This window comes from Rhamphochromis sp. 'chilingali' (genome assembly GCF_963969265.1).
Source record: "Rhamphochromis sp. 'chilingali' genome assembly, chromosome: 6".
NCBI classification, from domain to species: domain Eukaryota; kingdom Metazoa; phylum Chordata; class Actinopteri; order Cichliformes; family Cichlidae; genus Rhamphochromis; species Rhamphochromis sp. 'chilingali'.
Genome location: NC_137933.1, coordinates 40,078,356 through 40,098,567, shown reverse-complemented (window position 1 = coordinate 40,098,567; position 20,212 = coordinate 40,078,356). Strand labels below are relative to the sequence as shown.

The 20,212-nt window shown below is 47.0% G+C and overlaps 1 protein-coding gene across 6 annotated transcripts in view; it reads left to right on the top strand.

Annotated features, from left to right (window-relative positions):
* fhod1 (formin homology 2 domain containing 1) overlaps positions 1-19,500 on the top strand; it is a 51,062-nt gene extending 31,562 nt beyond the window's left edge. Inside the window, exons 6-28 of one of the 6 annotated variants that reach the window (XM_080883996.1) lie at positions 346-440; positions 516-627; positions 816-910; positions 988-1,131; positions 1,617-2,086; positions 3,415-3,522; positions 4,067-4,156; positions 4,943-4,969; positions 5,432-5,482; positions 8,072-8,229; positions 8,385-8,441; positions 8,551-8,688; positions 8,810-8,976; positions 9,626-10,225; positions 10,697-10,852; positions 10,952-11,134; positions 11,281-11,400; positions 13,126-13,287; positions 13,367-13,557; positions 13,648-13,840; positions 14,507-14,684; positions 15,420-15,596; positions 17,085-19,500. In XM_080883996.1, the coding sequence (XP_080740122.1) occupies positions 346-440; positions 516-627; positions 816-910; positions 988-1,131; positions 1,617-2,086; positions 3,415-3,522; positions 4,067-4,156; positions 4,943-4,969; positions 5,432-5,482; positions 8,072-8,229; positions 8,385-8,441; positions 8,551-8,688; positions 8,810-8,976; positions 9,626-10,225; positions 10,697-10,852; positions 10,952-11,134; positions 11,281-11,400; positions 13,126-13,287; positions 13,367-13,557; positions 13,648-13,840; positions 14,507-14,684; positions 15,420-15,596; positions 17,085-17,170 (3,758 nt within the window). In that variant the 3' untranslated portion in view covers positions 17,171-19,500. The remainder of the gene's footprint in view (positions 1-345; positions 441-515; positions 628-815; positions 911-987; positions 1,132-1,616; positions 2,087-3,414; positions 3,523-4,066; positions 4,157-4,942; positions 4,970-5,431; positions 5,483-8,071; positions 8,230-8,384; positions 8,442-8,550; positions 8,689-8,809; positions 8,977-9,625; positions 10,226-10,696; positions 10,853-10,951; positions 11,135-11,280; positions 11,401-13,125; positions 13,288-13,366; positions 13,558-13,647; positions 13,841-14,506; positions 14,685-15,419; positions 15,597-17,084) is intronic. The other 5 variants (XM_080883999.1, XM_080883997.1, XM_080884000.1 and 2 more) reach the window with 5 other exon arrangements.
* Positions 19,501-20,212: the final 712 nt, after the last annotated feature.

The window sequence follows — 20,212 nt, the reverse complement described above, 5'->3', positions numbered from 1 at the left end:
ACAAGCCCAGAAGCACAAATGTGTAAATTATTGTGTCAGCTGCAGCACTTTCTGCCCAGCAGGCACAATTTCACCCAAATGACAGGAACGCAAACAGTGGCAGCAGTGAAACTTGGCGCTTTCGCTAGGAACGTGCCGACGGCGCCAGCGCAGAAGCGCAGACCTGGGGCCGCGTGCTCGGATCGGCGCATGCTCTCATGTTCGGTCAGAATGGAAATGGAGCTTCGGCTTCACAAGTCCAGCAAACCCACAGAAAGCTGAGTCAGCGCTACAGATTATAGTCTGCAGCTGCTGGAGCCTCCTGTGGAAACGCCAGCGCTCATCCATCTGTCTGTGTGTCCTCAGCTCTCAGTCAGATCATGCTGTTTGTGGACGGCATGAACGGAGTGATCAACCACAACGAGACGGTGCAGTGGCTGTACACGCTGACGGGAAGTTCGGTGAGTCCTCGGACCTCAGAGCGGTGGTGCGACGCCACCTGCTGGTCAAACACTCAACACGTTTTTCTGTTTTAGTCTCGCCTGGTGGTGAAAACTGCCCTGAAGCTGCTCATCGTCTTCGTGGAGTACTCGGAGTCCAACAGTCCTCTGCTCATCAGAGCCGTCAACACCGTGGCTGGACAGAGAGGTGCGCACAAAAACGCAGATGATGGTTTTATGTAAGATCACATATAACGTGTCTGTAACGTTTACTCTCATTAGCTGCTCCATGTGACCTATCACCTCTTCCTAGACGGATGCCCTGAATGTGACGTGGGTAGCTTCACCAGGTGCTCAGCCGTATGATGATCACGTGTTTTTGTGTGTGTCTGGCAGCTGCGAAGCCATGGAGTTATATGATGGAGGTCCTGGAGGAGAGGAACGGCGCCGACACGGAGCTGCTCGTGTTTGCCATGACACTCATCAACAAGGTAAGCAAAATTTCCAAATGTAAGCGAGAAGGTCAGAAGTTGGGAAGTACAAACTCACTCCTCCGTGTGCTTCTCAGACTCTGGTGGCGCTCCCGGACCAGGACTCGTTCTACGATGTGACGGACAAGCTGGAGCTGCTGGGGATGGAGGCCGTCATCCGCAAACACATGAACAACAAGGGGACGGAGCCAGACCTGCGGACGCAGTTCACCATATACGAGGTAACGACGAGAAACTGGGATTTAAATACATTTCCATTTTTGAGGAACACGTGCTGCCTCCAAACAGACGTCTTTTTCAGTGAAAGTCTCTCGGTGAAAGCGCCCTGCCAGCAGGTCCTGAGTGCTACAGCTGCCCTGCTGTAGTTCAACCTTTAAAAACATTTACTGTTATCAATAAAAAATCGTGGCTCCATCTCGGCTTTATTTGCATTTTGCACAACATCCCAACATTGAGTGCTGATACGGCGAGATTTAGGATGTGTGTGCACAGTGATGCCGCTTCAGTGTGTAACGAGCAGCAATCGCAGGATTTATGGCGCTAATATGAGAAGCATTGGATTTATGAGCCGCACGTCTGTAACCAGCACATCATCATTCAGTCATGTGACTTCTGTTACCCCTTATATGAGGGATCTTAGAGCATGCTCTGTGTGTGTGTGTGTGTGTGTGTGTGTGTGTGTGTGTGTGTGTGTGTGCGTGTGCAGAATACTCTGAAGTACGAAGACGGTGAGGTGGATGACTCCTCCCCCCTCCTACGTAAAGAGAGACGAAAGTTGGCGACCGGCGAGCAGGACGGATCGAGGGGCCGCCGCCACTTGTCCAGTCAGAATCTTCTCAACGCCCGCACCTCGCCCACGTCCTCATCTCCCTCCACCGCCCCAACCACTCCTACCCTCTTCTTGTCATCTTCTGTCAACTCCTCAGTGTCACCAGCCACCTCCCCCGCTGCGTCTCCCACAGTCTCCCCCGCTGCGTCTCCCACCGTCTCCCCGGTCATCTCCTCCCCGAGCCCCACGGCAGGTCTCGGCAGCAGGGCCTCGTCCCCGCTGGCCTCCGAGCACAGCAGCTCCTCCTCCAGTCCATCCGGATCCCGGACAGAATCTCCGCTGCCGCCCCACATGTCCCCCAACGGCACCGTGGACACGGAGCAGGGAACAAAAACGCCGCCAAGCCCGTGAGTTCACTCTGCTCGTGACCTTTACCTCCTGATTCTGATCATTAATAATCAATTAGACGAATCAATGAGAGCTAGTATAACATTCAACAGCTCCAGACGTTTCGCTAAACGGAGCCCAAGTAGAAACCTGAAATCGAGGCAGTAGCGAAGGTTCAGATGTGCAAGCGTGCTTTTCTGCAGGTTTGTGGGAGGAAACGACCTGAAGTCCTTCCTGCAATCGTGACTCTCCTGCAGGTCAAACGCCGTGTCGGCTGTTAATCGGAGGCAGCGGTCAGACTGCGTCTCCCTCGGGTGCTGTGGTCTGCGCCGTCGCCTTCTCCCGCTGCTCAGTTTACCAAGTTTAGCCCGACAGACGGAGCGAGGAGGGGGGGAGACGGGGGGCGTGTTTTGTTTGGAAGCAGCTTTTCTGTGAGTTCAATCAGCAGGAATGTTTGTCCTCAGCGGGTAAACCTTTCTGCTCGTGTTTGGCCTCTGCAGAAACGGGCGTTTAAAGGGACGCCAGCAGGTTGAATGTTAGTCGTGTTTTAGTCATTGCAGAGCCAGAGGGGAAACTGGTTTCAGTCATTCTGGGTTCACAACCAAGACTTGTTCGAGTTCGTGAAACCGTCATGATCTATATTATAATCTAAACACCAATCAGCCATAACAACAGAAACACTGAAAACAGCTGACGTGAGGAGCAGCGATCCTGTCACTGCAGAGGAATGTTTTGCTGGGAAACGTTGCATCCTGTTCTTCATGTGGTCCTTATTTGAACATGTACCACCGCCTGGAGAAACTGCAGGCCTCGAGGGCCGGTGTCCTGCAGGTTTTAGATGTGTCCTTGATCCAACACAGCTGATTTAAATGTCTAAATGACTTCCTCAACATGTCTTGAAGTTCTCCAGAGGCCTAATCATGTGATTGAGGTGTGCTGACCCAGGGTGAGATCTAAAACCTGCAGGACACCGGCCCTCGAGGCCTGGAGATCCCCACCGCTGGCCTAAACATTCTAAGTTTTCTTGTTTTAGTTAAGTGACTGGTTTGATTTTAAAAACGGGTGTAAATATTTTTAAAGGTGATTATTGTCATGATGGCAGAATAATCAGGAGGATTTTCCAGTTGTGGTGATTTTCAACAAATCACACCACCGTGGACGCCTTCTCTCACCTCTGGTTATGTTTTTTCTTCCTCTTATCTCGGGCTCTTTTTCTGTTTGGGGTTTTTTGTTTTTTTTTCCCCCCTCATCTGGGTGTCTTGGTGTCGGTTCTGTCTCTGATTTAACCACCGATTCCCTCCCCTCTCTCTCTCTCCCTCGCTGTGCTGTCCTGCATCTTGACCACTAGGAGTCGCTCTTTCCTCAGCCACCACATGTCGTCTCTGGGTCTAAGCAGGAAGTCCAGGTTCTTCTCCAAAACCAGCTCCATCTCTGAGGAGCATCGGGCCGACTGCAGGTCTGTAGCACTGAGACCGACCTCAAACCTGCAACCAGGACTCCTGCCTGTCTGCTGTCGACTAACAAACACTCTGCAGTCATGCTAGTGTTGCCTGCAGCACTCTGTCCGCTGCCATGCCTTCAGTCCCTTTAGGATTCACAATCACTGTCATTATTTATTTTACGTTTTGTTGCAAAATCACAGACCAATAACATGCGTTTCTCACTATCATGTATATTTCTCATACCACACAAGCTTAAGGCAACTATTGTGTAAACTGGTGTAGCTGAACTTTTAGCTTTCAGTCTTACTCACATCCACTCTGCTGTCCACACAGCTCTGTGAAAAACCTGCTGTAACAGGAACTCATTAAGGGTTCATCTAACATCTGGTCACATGTTCCTCACTGACCAGCCAGACGCTGACAGTAGCACTGATTTTCTTGATGGTCGCTGCAGACGTGGAGCAGCGCGCGCGCGCACACAGCAGTGGTGGAATGAACTGGCAGAGAGCAATGTTTTTAAAGCAGTCTCACTCTCTTCTGTGTGTGTGTGTGTTACAGTCCATCCTCGCCAGATCTCTCTCTGCGCGAGAATTCCCAGTCGAATCTGCAGCAGCTCGACAACAAGACGGAGCCCAAAACTAAAGCGAAGTAAGTGAATCAGTTGATTTTTGGGGGGGGCGCTCTGTTTTTTCTGTTTGTTTGTTTAACGGACGGTTAAACCACGCGTCTCTGGCATCGCTGTGCAGGGTCATCACTGCAGGAGGGATCAGGTTTAGCCTTTTTAAATGGTCCAGCGTTGTTCTGGAACTTTGTGGGTTATTTTAATCTGTGACCTTCATTATTTTTCTTTTATAAAAACTTGATTATATTCTGTGTTTAAATTCCTGGCTGATGTTTTCCCGTTCAATCCCGTGTATAGAGCATCCAGATAATTTTATGGAAAATGTAATTATTATTTTGAGATGGATTATGTCAGTTTTCCTGGATAATTTCCTGACGTTGTTTTTATTTATTTCTAAAACGATACTTTTTTAGGACTGTTTCTTTATCTTATCTGTTATCATCTTTATTGCGATCTTTTAAAATCTGACGTTTTTATCTTTTTGGATCATTTTAGTTGAACTTTTTCTTCCATGTTTAAGTTGTTATTGTCTCGTTACCTTTTCTTTTAGTTTTTTTTTGTCAAAGATGATTTTTGGCTCTGATTTTCAGTTTGATAAAAACTGTGACGATGCAGTAAGAAGGGCTGCAGACGGTAAAAAGTTCAGCCGCAGCGTCTTCGCTCTCGCCGTTATTACTCTTTACTCTCGGCGCACTTCCTCTTTCAGTTATAACATTATAATGTGTTGTCTGTTTGTCTCTCCTCCAAAATTCCTGCTCCTTTTTTTTTTTTTTTTTTTTTTTTTCCCCCGTCTCCTTTTATTCCTCTCCCAGCTCTGGGGAGGATGAGGAGCTCCTCTGGTAAGTACACGTCTCCTCCTGCTCCTCCTCATCGTCCTGTGTGTCTGTAGTCGTCAGTCTGGTGTTCAGCTGCATAAAATGAGTCTTTGACTAGTAACACTTTTGTACATCAGGCTGGATTCAGGTGCTTCGATAAGGGAGGGGAACCTTTAACTGACCTCATTCATCTCTCAGTGCTGAACACTTTTCTTTTCAGGCTCTATTTGTTTGGTTTCGGTTTCTGCTTTTTTACGTGATTCTCTGGATTGTCTCATTGTTAGAAGCTGGGCCACAGATACAGAGGTCTGACTTTGAAGGGGCTCCTTTAAGGGTTTTTATGCAGCTGAGCACCTGTCAGCAGGTTTTACGTTAAAGTAGCCGGTTACCAGCATGCAACTGCTGCCTGAACAGGATGATGAAAGCCTGCTGGTGTGCGTGTGTGTGTGTGTGTGTCATGCTCAGATGTGTATTGTGTCTCTACAGCCCAATTGACTGTAATGTAAATCAGGACAAGCCGGTGCTGAGGAAGTTTGAGTAAGTACTGGTGCAGCCCCACTGCATGCTGGGAGTTGCAGGGATGGTTGTCGGGCTCTGGTGATTGTGTTTGGGTTGTGTGTGTCATCACTGAAATCAACTTTAGGACTCTTTGTAGTTTGGAGTAAAGGTGAGTCAACGGGAAGTGATTAATTCATGTGATTCAAAGTGACGGTAACTCACCCGTGTGTGTGTGTGTGTGTGTGTGTGTGTGTGTGTGTGTGTGTGTGTGTGTGTGTGTGTGTGTGTGTGTGTGTGTGTGTGTGTGTGTGTGTGTGTGTGTGTGTGTGTGTGTGTGTGTGTGTGTGTGTGTGTGTGTGTGTGTGTGTGTGTGTGTGTGTGTGTTGGTTGGACTGCATCACCTCAGTGGGTTGGGTTGTGTGTTATGACGCTGTCTGAGTGACATTTAAACTCCCTTAATGCAGATTTAAGGCTGCTGCTTTTATGTCATTTTGGGTTTTCAAACGAGGCGACCGGCGTGAAAGAATCGTGCCGATGTCGTTCGGTGTAATGACGCCGTGCACGGTCTCGTCGTGATCTTTCAGCCAACGATGGCTGCCGTTCTGTGTCGACTGACCAAAGAGAGAAAGCAGCACTGTAAAAGGAAACGCTCAGAGTAGATGGACATGGATTCCTTCAAAGAAAGCTGAAGCTTGTTTGTAGCAGCGGGATGTAGCATGGAAACATGCGTTGGATGCATTCATGCATTGTCACATGTTACATGCAGTCTGTGTGCATGTCAGGGTCTTTAGCTGCTGCGGGGTCACATTTTGCAGCAGGATGTGCAGCAACGGATCAAAGAAGCTCAAAGTGACGCCGTCTCTAATGTTCTCAGCTCAAGTCTCACACAAATGAGAAGCACAAGCAAAGCCTCCAGTATCTCTGTGCTAAATGTAGATTATCTATTTCCCAGCACACAAACCCTGCTGTAGTTTTCTCTTGGTCCTGGTCCTGGTCTGGATCTGTTGTCCTCCTGTGGTTCAGACCAGAACAATAGAAACTCATAAAGTGAAGCAAAAATGTAGCTGTGTGATTTTTGGGAGGCAGCTGCAGCCACTAAACACAGACGTGAAGCCCAGATCGTCGATCGCAGAGCCGAACCCGGCAGCTCTGCGGTCCCCCGGACCTGGACCCGCTCCATCTCCAAAAGTACCGCTCTCCACTCCACTGTACTGCACTGTACTGGTACAAATAAGCTAACTACATGTGTATTGATATACATGGTATAGCATACTTTTCAGTATGCTTGCAGCTAAAACTTGTGTAAAAACAATTTCTCACATAAGAAGTGTTTCTCTCCACTTGGCTGAGAGAAACCTCTTAAGACGCCTCCAAATCTCTGCCACTATTAAAGACTTTAAACTAATCAAAGATGATATAATAATATTTCTGTCTGAATATGTAACTAATGCAAAGTTTCTGCACATTCTACGGAAACGTTACAAAATACTCTTTATGCTTTCAAAGTGACTACAGGCGTGGATGGGCAGCGATAACCAAGGACCCCCGTGTCTCTGTACGAAGTGACCTCAGATAAAAGATGCAAAACAACCACAAAGAGTGAGAAAACAGCCCACACGGCCCTGTTTTCAGCAGTAACACAGTCGGTTATGTTTGGAAGGTGGTTTGGACTTTTCAGAAGCGTCTCCTGCTTCTGCTCCACTTTTATCTAAATATGACTTTTCTTAGAGGAGCCCATCGCCGGCTCCAACTTTGGGACCAATCGTTTTGTGAGTCTCTCCTACTCACAGCTTTTTTTTTTTTTTTTTTTTTTTTTTTTTTTTTTGTAGAACCAGTCATCGATGAGGAAACTGCACGCTGTCACAAACAGACACATTATGATTACCATGCATCCACACTGACCCCCTCATGTGACCAAAGAGCGTCTCATTTCATAAAATTAACTAGAAAATGTTAATTTAGCGCGGACCTCTGAACGCTGAAATGAGAAGAGATTCTTTGGTGGCCAAGAACAACTGAATAATAAAAACACCATATAAAAATTATGTGTTTGGGTTTGTGTGTGTTTGTTGGCTCCGCGGCTCAGCGGTCCGTCCAAATCCTGACATATTAAAGTCATAAATCTGCACCGGTGGGATGTTTCAGTGCTGCGGATGTGGGGGGAGGGGTGTGTTGCTGGTGGTGGGGCTGACGGCGTCCTCCGGTCCTGAGTTTGGTTTGGTTTTGTCTGGGTGGAGTCTAATTGCTGGTGTTTAATCTGGTTTGGTTTGCAGTTGAGAATAAAAATGAATCTGAGATCAGTTTGACTGCGATGATTCGGTATTAAAGTAACTTAAGGGGGACCTTTTCCACTTAAATTTGCCTCCTGATTGGCAAACCTCCATAAGTAGCACCTGAGCTTTTAAATATGTTGACCTATTTATTTGAAACTTTGGCCAAACCTTTGTTTAATATGATCGTCCAAAAGTGCAACGATCAGAAGAAGACGGGGAAATAAGAGAAGAGACTGAAAAGGTCCTCTTTAACTTGACGCGAGAAGTCCAGAGTTTGCCTCCCGGCTCCTCAAAGCAGCCTCGAAGTCTGGGATCAGGTCTAATCCCTTCCCCCCTCTCCTCTCTCTTTTCTCAGAGACGCCTTCCTGCGCATCCTGGCTGCCCAACAGTGGCAGAGGAAGCGAAAAACTAAAGACTTGAGCGAGATTAAGTTGCCCTCACTTGATGATGCCGTAACGTCAACTTTGGAGGGGACAGCGGACGAGGGCGCAGCCGAAGTGCCGTCACGTCACGGTAAAGCTTCACATTACAGTCAGAGAGCTGCACACAGCCTCCTGATGTACACGTGGTTCTGTTACTGTGTGATGGTGTTAATGCTGCTCCTGTGACTCCAGATTAAGTGAATGTGTGAGCTGACAGCCACTCTTCTGCTTCGTGTGTGTGTTCAGACTCAACATCAAGCAGTTTGGAAACAAACGGACATTCAGACTCCCAGGATGACCCAGGTGAGAGCCTACAGCTGCCCTCTACAGGCAGAGACAGGAACTGCAGGACACATCTTCTCCTGAATCAGTCTGTTGGCATAAACTTAAAAACCAGTGTTTTTGTCTGCAGCACCGCTTGTGCAGCGACAGGGCAGCACGTTATCCAACGACACAAAGTTCATGCTCGACATGCTCTACTCAAAGACGGGACCCATGAGCCCCTCTGCAGCTGCAGACACCAATGAAGAAGAGAGGAGCTTCGTGCCTGGTGAGAGAGCCGCTTTTCTGCAGCTCGCTGCACATCCCAGACTTTATTAATATTATGACAATAAATAAAGTTGCAAAAACGTTCTTCTGTTCTTTTGTGATTTCGTTCCCTTTCCCATCAGTTGACGATGTGGCTGCTCGGGGTCGTGTGACTGAGCGTCTGTCCAGCTTCAAAGCGCGCTCGGCAGAGTCCTCCACCTCCAACGAGAGCAGCGCCTCCCGCAGGGCAGAGCTGGAGAGTCTGGAAGGCTCAACGCAGGCGGCACGAGCCCGACTGGCTGAAGAACAGGTCAGAACATGAAGGACGTTATTCTGTCTGCAGATGTTTTTCTTCTTCTTCTCTGCGGATCCGCAGGTTTTTAAAAGCAGTGTTTCTGTACTCGGTTTATCCTTCGTTCTTTAGTCACTTATCTGCATCTATCGTTAAAGTGAATCGGGTTTTAGTTGATGCACCGAGTTACTGTACAGGCATGAGCCAAAACCTGATGGTCTGGATAAGTAGAGTTTCTTGGGTCTATGAGAACATTCAGGTGAGGAGCTGAACTTCTCCAACAGGACTCTAGAGATTCTCTGAAATGTCGTGAGGAGCTCAGCAGAGTTCCTGTAACGAGTGCTGAGGTCATTTCTGAGACACGACGTTCATGGCGAGCAGAACAAATCAGCGTTTGCTGTTCATGAAATTTATTCTACAAGTCATGACATGCAATAATAACAGAGAGCATGCTTCTGCAGCTCCTCTGTTTTATTAAAGTGGTGCTGCTTTCTTGTTGTAGCCCCTCCCACACCCGCCTGCATCAGTGGCTCCAGTTTGAGGCCCGCTGGCTTCACGTTGGTGCTAAAGAGCAGGTGGAGTTGTGGGGCCGCATCATGTTTTGGCTCATGTGTGCAGTTTGAAGGTTGAACGTAAAGCTGATAAATGTGTCTCCATCCACCATCAGAAGCGTTACATCCGGCACCAGAGCAGCATCGACACCGAGGCGCACGCCGCCAGTCTGGACACCACCCAGATGACCCCGCTAGGCCCCGGCAGCTCCAACGACGCCTGGGACCAGCTGCAGCCGAGCGCCGCCGCCCTACGCATCAAGGACCTGGACTTTTCTGACCTGCTGGACGAGGAGGACATCGACGTCCTGGACATAGACACCTTCGACAGCTCCGCTTCATCCTTCACCCTCTCTGGAATCCCTCCCCCTCCTCCTCCCCCTCCTGGCATGCCGGGGGCTCCTCCCCCTCCTCCTCCACCTCCTCTACCGGGAGGTCTTGCACCCCCTCCTCCTCCACCTCCTCCACCAGGAGGCCTCGCACCCCCTCCTCCTCCACCTCCACCAGGTGTCCCCCCTCCTCCTCTTCTTGAGGCCTCTCAGAAGAAGAAGAAGACGGTGAAGCTGTTCTGGAAGGAGCTGAAGCAGGCAGACGGACCGAAGAAGTGTCGCTTCGGTCGGGGGACGGTGTGGGCGTCTCTGGATAAGGTGGCGGTGGACACCGCCCGCCTCGAGCATCTGTTTGAGTCCAAAGGCAAGGAGCTCCCTGTAACCAAGGTGGGTGGATGATAGATTCTCTTAAAAAAAACTTAAAACCCTGCCTGAGACCCACAGAGAGCAAAATGAGATGCACTCGAGAGGCTGTAAAAAGGCGGGCTGCAGAAAGAGTATCCAATGTCAAACACATACGAGCTCATTTAAAGCGGTTTGCCACAGTTTGACCACCAGGGGGCTCCAGCGGGCTGTAAAATCCCTTCACTTTTACACTTAATGTTTCAACTCAAACCACAAATTAAACAATACTAAACAGAAAATGAACATGATCAGTGTGTTTAGTTTAACCAATTATCAGTTTACCATTAAAAGTGATGATTGTTAAGAAGTGTTACTGTGTAACTTTATGACATCACAGGAAGCGCTGACACTGCTAGTCGCGCTCGAGCGGCTCTCTTCCAAAGCTGGAGGAGGAATTATTGAGCAGGAAAACTGTCGCACTCGTCGCGTTTCTAACATGTCGCTTGTGTGCAGAAAGGACCGGAGACCAAGAAGACTGAGATTCTGGTTCTGGACTCAAAGAGGAGTAACGCCATCAACATCGGTATGACCGTCCTGCCAGCGATCCACGTCATCAAGTCGGCCATTCTCAGCTTCGACGAGTTCGCCATTAGCAAAGAGGGCATCGAGGTAGGGGTGACTTCCTGTGTGCGGACGGATCACAGTCTGATCCATCTGCTGTTTCATCTTCAACTTTAACGCTATGGGCCCTCTCTCTGTCCTGAGCAGAAGATCCTGACCATGACCCCCACAGAGGAGGAGAAGCAGAAGATCCAGGAGGCTCAGCTCGCCAATCCCGACCTCCCTCTGGGCACAGCAGAGCAGTTCCTGCTCACCCTGGCCTCCATCAATGGCCTGACCCCCCGCCTTCAGCTCTGGGCCTTCAAACTGAACTACGAGGCTCTGGAGAAGGTAAGCGAGCTGATTGCAGATCATTAGAAGATTTACACCTGAAAGTCACCTGAGTTCAGCTCAGCAAGATTACAGAAAAACTGGATCTGATTATAGTTAGGCTGTTATACTGCAATGCTGAGCCTGTGACTGTGTCGCCCCTGCAGGAGATAGCCGAACCGCTGTTTGACCTGAAGCTCGGCATGGAGCAGCTCGCCTCCAATCAGACCTTCAGGAGAATCCTGGCGACGCTGCTCGCCATCGGAAACTTCCTCAACAGCTCCAACGTGAGGAGGGACCCAACCCCACGCACGCACGCACATTCTAGTTTGATATCCTAGTGAGGACATAATGCTTTCCCTAGCCGCTCAGCCTAACCCTCAGCCTCACCCTAACACAATCCTAACTGTACCCACAAAGCTGTCTAAATAGACAAACACACACATGACAAGAGGTGTAGAAACTCAACTCTCGCAGCAGGAAATGTGAATCTCTCCATGGTTAGAAAAACTCACGTGCAGTTTGTACACGTCATTAAAGTAAACATACTTGCATATGAGGGATTTTACTGCTGCAGCAGGCAGTGATAACATATTCCAGACGTATCCAAATAAACTGAACAGCTGCTGCACAGAGTAGTGTGGTTGTCAGGTTAAAAACACTTTTCCCTGGTGGTTCAGCGACATGTGACAGCACTCTGACTGCAGCCAGTCAGCAGCAGGGAGGTCAGCGGTGCTTCAATCTGAGCCGACAGCAGCTGCTACACAACACGAGAGCCACAGCCTCACGTTTCCTTCACTGCACCCTGCTGTTCACAGACAGGCTGTATGCACGGTTACTCACAGGAAGATGGAAGCAGCTGTTTATTCCCCGACTTCTTTATAAAAACTGAATACATCGGTGTTTAGGAAGAGTTTTATGATCTGTGACAGTAAATGAACCAGGGCTTAAAATATTGAATGGCTGATTAAAAAGGATGTAGCAGCAGGTCTGCTAACAGCTGCTGTCCTCCTCACTTTATCACATCAAAGAGAACTGAACATAAACCACAGCAGGGCTGTTCCAGAGGCTGTGCATCGTGTTTGCTGCCCTAACAGAAGGGGATTGAAGGCGCTGTTAGGATGTCGTCGCCATCTTCCTCATCATCATGACAGCACAGTTTAAACTGTAAAGGTTACAGACTAGCAAACCAAGCTAGAATAAATACACAGCAGCAGCATTTTACATTTCTAAAGGGAAAGCTCAGATTTTGCGGTACTGTGTCAAGAGGGAGGTTTGTGCTCTCAAACGGACTTTCGGCTGAAGCTTTCATTTGTGTTTATATATTTGCACGTTATTAAAAGTGAGATAAAATCAGGTTGAAAGAGCTTGATTTAAGCTTTATTTCCACGTGCTGGCACTCTGAATCAGGCCTTTAAAAAGCCTGCACATATGTATTTATTCAAATCCTCTGATGTACTAATTTATCATTGATAAATCAGTTGAGTCAGAAAAACAGATCCCAGGAAGTGATCCCAGCTGTTTGACCTCGCTGAAGTCACAAAGAACAGTTAGAGCGCTGCAGGGCTGTTTTGCTGGACACTACACCACGTCCAAGCTATTTCTGTGGGAATGTTGTAATATAATATCCCACAATGCAATGCAGTAGTGACCTGTGTCACAACAGACACTGCTGGATGGTGATGATCTATTAGTTCAAGTATCTTTACTTTACTGGGTGTAGTGTACTTTTCACATGTGCTAATCATTACTTGGATCATGTCATGGGTGGGGTTTGGTTACCATGGTTGCGTGTCTTCAAGCGGTAGTTCGTCTGGGATCTTAGATCTGGCCAATGAGACGCCTCTGTGATGGGTAAGAATCTCAAACACGTGCACGGTGCTTTGTTTACATCCAAACGTATCTCTGACAGCGAGGGCCAGTTTGTTATTCCTCTAAACAAAGAGTCAAGATTGGAGATTTCAGGCTGAGATCAAACATCGTCCTCTGAATCTGTGTGTGCGTGTGTGCAGGCTAAAGGCTTTGAGCTGAGTTACCTGGAGAAAGTGGTGGAGGTGAAGGACACGGTTCACCGTCAGTCTCTGCTTCATCACACCTGTAACCTGGTGGTGGAAAATTACCCAGAATCCTCTGACGTCTACTCTGAGATCCCCGCCATCACCCGCTCGGCCAAAGTACAGTTCAGTCCTTCTCACCTTCACGCCGCCCTGATGTAAAATCGCCTGGTGCTGACTAGTTTACTTTTTTCTCCAGGTGGACTTTGAGCTGCTATCGGAGAACCTGGTCCAGCTTGAGAGACGCTGCAAAGCATCATGGGACAACCTGAAGGTGGTGGCCAAACATGAAACCAAAGCGGCGCTGAAGAACAAACTAACGGACTTCCTGAAGGACTGCACGCAGAGGATCATCATCCTGAAGGTCGTCCACAGGAGAGTCATCAACAGGTGACACATCAGCATGCGCGCGCACACACACACACACACACACACACACTGTCCTCGGCACGATGATGCACTGACCTCCTCCTCCTCCAGGTTCCACTCCTTCCTGCTGTTCCTGGGTCAGCCGTCGTCTTCGGTCAGAGACGTCAAGGTGACAAATTTCTGTCGGATCATCAGCGAGTTCGCTCTGGAATATCGCACCACCAGAGAGCGAGTGCTCACCATCAAACGGAAACGCGCAGTTCACCGAGAGCGCACCAAGACGCGAGGAAAGATGATCACCGAGGTAAGACTCTCCCCTGCATGTCAGAGGTCAGCGGCAACAGAATCACAAAATCTGAGTTACTTGATTTAAGCCAGTGCCAATCAGTTAACACCGTTATCTACATAGAATATCAAATATTTGTATTAATTAGAGAACGGCACCAAAGCCCACAGACTTCTAGCTTCCCAGGTTTGTAGTTTTTAAATAGCAGATTCACATAATGGTTGAATCTCACTGAACTTCTCGGATGATCTTTCAGTACAATTTAAACCACTGCAAACACACCTCTCAATCAGAGCCGCCACGCCTCCATCTTCAGGCTTTAATTAAATTCAAATGGACGAGGTATAAATCAGTTTACTGCCTGTGTGATTATTGCAAAGGAGGAAATCAGCTTCACAGACCAAAACATTTTTCTGCAGCAGGCTGTAAATGCGTTTAACTCTGCTGTAAAGTTGGATATTTTAACATGGAAGTCTATGGGGAGTGACTCACTTTTGGAGTATGCCTCCAGTGGCCACTCGAGGAACTGCAGTTTGTGACGCTTCTTCGATCCTTAGAGGATGCCACCAGAATTCACTGTTGAACAGAGAGGAATAAAAGAAAACATTTACAATCTAGAGATTAAATCACTGTTTACAGATATTATATTCTAAAGTGGGCTTATCCTCTTTCTCCCGTGCTCAGACGGAGAAGTTTTCAGGGGCGGTGTCACGTCCGGACAGCCCGTCCCCCGTTTCTATGGCAGCGGAGGCAGACCAAGATCAGGAGGAGGAGCATGAGAACATGAAGAACCTGCTGATCAGTCGCAGCAGCACCCTGAACTGTGATCAGAGAGGCCTGAGGCGCTCCCGAGCCGTCCGCAGTAAGACCAGCAGCTTTCTTCACCTCCACACGACTCCCACAATAACTGACTGTCAGCGCCACGTTCACCTCCGGCATCAGTTTAACTTTAAGGCCGTCAGGCTCGTGCTGCTTTTGCTAGAAATGAGCGTTCAACCAGTAAAATCAGACATAGAGATCCGGTCTGCAGCACGACATTCCCCACATTTTGATGTCATCGGAGTGAGGACGCAGAAAAATGTGACTACGTCGTGATTTGAACTCACACGCTAAATCAGCTTTTTCTTTTTTATTGGAAAGCATGAAAAATTGAATATTTTCACCTCTGCTGGAGCTGCAGAGAAAAAAGTGAAATCATTTTCTTTTGCTTAAATCTGAGTAGAGCCATCAGCGGCCGGCGCCGCTCCACCGGACGCTGTAGAAACGTCCTTCAGGGCTCATTCAGAGTTACTCTGGTTGGTTAAAATGAAAAAAAGTTTTCTTTTCCGAACATTTCCATCAACATAATGACTCCATTTATAAATAACGTAATGAGCGATTGTTTCGGCACGCTCTGAATTAATTTTGTTTTTACTGTTAAATATTCGGACGTCTAGTGAGTCTGGCACTGAAATTAAGCCGAAAGTTAGAAAATTGGGATAAATACTACTAAACTCTGAACCAGTTCGAGCAGCTGGGGATGGGAACACCCAGGCGCCCTCGCCCTGCTCCTTATCGCGTTCCTGCTCGTGGCTAATGTTCCGGTTCTGGTCCTCAGGTCTCGGCCGGGTGGAGCCGCCCAAGATGTCTTTAGCCAAAGAAGACGAGACGAGCTCCCAGGACGACGCCACAGATGAGATCATGGACCGACTCGTCAAGTCTGTTACCCAGAATCCCTCCGGCAGATCGTCCAGCCCCAAGAACCGCAAGCGGTCCCGACTGAATAGGAAGTCCCGTGAGTATGAATTTACTTCTTAATATTGATTCCCTGTGACGTCATCAGATGGTGAGTGCGAGGACGTGCCTAATTTTTTGTGACCTTGCAGACTTGTGGGCGGAGCATTTAGGCTGTGTTGGCTTTGCTGAGCCTTCGGGTCTCCAGCCGTCCCTAACAGAGTGTAGTCGAGGCTTTATGTGACTTCAACTCCCAGGGTGCATTTCTGCAAAAGCAGTCTATTAGCTTAAAATCAGCATTTTCATTTAAATGAGTCTCATGTAGTTCATCATCTGTCTGAAATGAGCGCCTGTCTCTTTAAGCTCCGCCCTCCATACGTGCTTTCTTCTAACTGGCTAACTTTCAGAAGCCTGCTGAGGGGCACCTGGAAGAAAAACCACATTTCTTTTTTTTCTTTTTTAAATCTTTCACGTTTATGTATTTGTTTATTTAATTTTAGTGAATTTTATGATTTTGGTCAAACACAGCTGAAGACGGTTTCACTCATGTTTAAATTTTTGCTTTTGAGAATTCTTCAAAGCTTCTTTTTGTTTTACTTTAGTCACTTTTTTCCACTCACAGTTTAAACTGACGAACGCAACGCTGCTTTCCAAAGGACGACCTGAAAAGCGAAACCTGAGCGAGGGGAAGCGGCTGCCCCTCACGTTCCCCTGCTGTGTTATTTAAGGTTTAGGGACCCGTCCTGCTGAAGGTCGAGTCCTCTGAGCTTCAGTCTGGTTCAGACTGCGTGGAGACACAACAGCAGCTGTGTGTCCAAAACAAGCTGATATCTGTGCAGCTTCATATCACTGTTTGCACTTCCTCAGTAAATCTGTCCACAGCAGCAGATAATCATCATCATCCTACTGCTGAGCGCAGGACACGATGAACTGCTGCTCGCAGGCTGCAGACTCATTTCTAAGTAACTTGGCGGCAGTGCGATAAACTGCAATCTTTGATTGGAACATTTTTGGAGTGTTTGACCTTCACGAGGTGTTTTAAAGCAAAAGACGCACAAATCTGCAGCTTCTGGCGTCTCAGATTCGAGGAGATGATGATGATGATTATTTACATTTGCATGACTAAAACTGACACTGTGCAAGAAACTAGTGCAGATTACATGAGTAATTAGTACATTTACACTATAAATCTGAGAAAAAGGCTGAAAGATGGTATAATAGAGAAATATGTGTGGAATAGCACAGAAAGACGTGTTATGAAGACCTGTAGGAATGAGTTCCTGAAGCGTTCTCTTCTAGGAGCAGATAAATGGCTGGTTTTTTTTCTTCTTCCAAGTAAAATAGTTGTTATCAGGCAGAAGCTGGGAGTCGCTGGTCCACCCGAGCCTCCTCTTTGGTCTGTTCTAAGACGTAGGCAGGAGATATTTTAAACTTTTTATTTTTGGGCTGAAGATTTTCTGAAGAGTTTTGTGAAAAGAATCAAAATCAATGAAGAAGAAAGTTGAGCCCCAGCTTCCTGTAATGCTGACGTTGTTTCTGTGTGTTTCAGTGAGGAGGACTCTGAAGAGCGGCCTCAGTGTGGACGTGGTTCAGGCTCTGGGACTCAACAACAAGACGGCAGGAGACAGAGTCTGAGCTGCGACTGCAGCTGATCGATAAATCGGCGAACTATTGATTACAGAGACTGAACCCAGACCAGCTGAGCGGCTCCAGCAGACGTCGGGAGACGTGCGCTCTGCATTTGGAGACTCCTCCACCGGCACATCTGCCGCAGCTGTTCGGACACTTTGCTGTAGAAATAGTTGTGAGAAGAATTTTTCCCGCGTGACAGATTTTTACTGGTTTCCTGCAGCTTTGAAACATTTAGATGCTCACGAGGAAATCTGGACGCAGAGCTGCGGTCTTACTGAGAAATGAGTTTAAGGTGTCGTTGTCAGGTGTCCGTCCAGAACTGAAAGTGTGAGAGTCGGATAAATGAAATGCGAGCAGAAGCACAGCAAAGCCTTCGACCTCTCGAACTGCTCCCATGTTTGTTTTAACTTGAATCGCCGCTGGCTCTGAAGTGTCACTGTCTGTGTGTCTCTTCCTGTCTGACTCTCGGCTCGAGCTCATCGAGATCTCAAAACAGTTTCTGGGTTTTGAACACGTGGCACGCTCGGGCACGCCACCCCGGCTGTTTTAGAAGGCCGGCGGTTTGTTGTTTTGAAAGTTGTTTCTGGGTTTTTTTGGTGATTAGTTTAAATTGAAACTTTTGGTATTTTGTTACATTTTCACTGACTTTAAGATAACTTTGGGAAGTCCCCAGTTTATAGTCTGTGTGTTTGCTTTAAGTCGAGCATGGCCTCTCCGACACGCGTCGCTTGTACCTGCTCATTTTTGTTGTTCAGTCTTCTGCGTTACCGCCACCTGCTGGACTGGAGTGTTACCATAATCTTTAGAGCGCGTGTAAACAGACCATCAGCGATGTGAAGGAACAGTTTCGCTCCTTAAATTATAAACTGGGAATAAAATTTCACAGCTGTTCTTAATATGAACTTTTCCTAAATTTAAGTTTAAAAAGTATATAATAAGGGAGCCACAACAGTGTGTAGTTTCGGAGCACGTCTGCAAAGGTGGATGCAGATTTAATGCCAGAGAGAACAGTGAGATGATGCGCTTGAGTCTGAACATGACATCATGAGTGAAACTGGCATGGGAGCAGTCCGAGTTAGTTTTACTGGCCACGTCCAAACGCCCGTCCTCAAAAATGAAATCGAGGGAAAGAAGTCATCCGGCACATAAAACATTTTTAATTGGTGGGCTTTACCGCTGCTGTCAGGTGATCCAGGCTCCAGTTCTCTGCATGTCCAGTTTTTATGCAAAGCTAAGCTTTATTTTTACTGTCGTATTCCACAGGATGGACTCTTCTGTTAAAGGTTCGTTACTGGATGGCCTCAAATTCTTTATTTCACAGCCAAAAACTGTCAGCGAAGGATCAGGAAGAGTCTGAGAGTTCAGCAGAAATGGCTGCGAGTTTCCTCCCTCAGAGGGTAAACTTTAAAATTCAATAGAAACGACAGGCTGGTGAATATATTTAACTTATTGAAGTGTGTGAAATATCCTCACGTTTAGCTCATTAACTGGTCTGTTTTAACTTTAAACCCGGAGACTGTGAGACTTTAGAAAATATCATAATAAAATTACAATTTTAAACCTGTTTTCCTAAGTAAGTGAAAGTGTGTTTGATGGATTTGGAGGCAAATGTACTTCATAGAAAGCTCAGCTGACATAATTATCAAACAGCAGGGTCCATTTAGTGGCTGTTCTGAGGATTATCTGAGGAATACGTTGCAAATAAAAGGTCAGATTCTTGTTAGATTTGTCATCCTGAAGCTGAATTGCACTCCGACCTGCACAGAGTTGAAGAGTTTGCAGAGTTTGCTGTTGCAGCGTCACAAACAGCACAAAGGTGGTCTGTTTAAAAACTTGACAGTTGTATAGTTTTATTTAAATTCAAGGTGAACGTGGGCTCATCAGGTCAAAACACATGGCACGGACTGGAAGGCGTGGTCACACGGACTCGGGCCCTCGTGGAGGCGTGGTCTTCAAACCGATTAATGCTCAGTTTGGAAAATTTTAATCACACATGTTAAAAAAAAAAAGTTGGATTAAAACCTAAAATCACTTACGTGGTACAAACATCTGTGTGTGTGTGTGTGTGTGTGTGTGTGGGAGTGATTACAGGACTAACAGTGTGCGTCGGTCTTGGTGTTTTTGGCACTCTGAGGTGTTTTTATGGTTTCTTTCTGCGGCTGACTTCAGGTCAGTTTGTGTGAAAAGCTTCTTCACATATTTTTTTTTTTTTTTCATTCACAAACAGATGACGACTTTGTTTTAACTTAAAGAGCAAGACGAACATTTTATAAAAATATTAAATGGATGGTTGAATGTGTCGCTTGTATAATTAATAAAGATTTTTAAGAAGAGAGACGTGTTTGCAGTCTGTTCATTCACTCCACACAACAATATTGTCACGTTCCTCGTGCCTCATGTTATATTCTTCCACTGGACATCCACCCACTACACCTGCAGTGGCTCCACACCCTTCATTTCCCACAGATTAAAGCAACGCCTTCCTTTTCCACTCTGCATGCTAAACAGCTGCTCTCCAACACTTACAGCAGCCTCTGTGGGTTTTCAGCACGCTGGAATGACGCATTCAACAATGCAGCAATATGAAGCTGCAAACCAAAGACTGTAGATAGAAGATGGACAGCCAAAGCTTGTGTGTTAAAGAAACTGAGGTTACAAAAAGAAGCCTGAGGGGAAACAGATTCTTTAATCTGGTGATTTAAAACCTCATTAAACACTTTCCTGATGTGTGTATGGTCTAACCCAAGTTTCATGGTTGTAATGAATAAAATGTTTTCTCTTGTATCAGCCGCGATTGATTGGTTTCTGTTCCTGGTATGAAAACGTCTGAAAGTTCAAAGTATTTTTTAATCTCCACCCCTCTTCAATCTCTACTTCAGTGGTGTGAAACATAAAGCCCGGGGGGCAGAATCGGCCCAGCAAAGACTGAAGAAGGACATAAACTTTGGGTTTTGAACTATATTTTGCAGGTTTTACAGTCTGTTTGTTTGGGGGGTTTACTACAATACTACAAAATATTTCATCGACAATCATTAACAGGTTTCG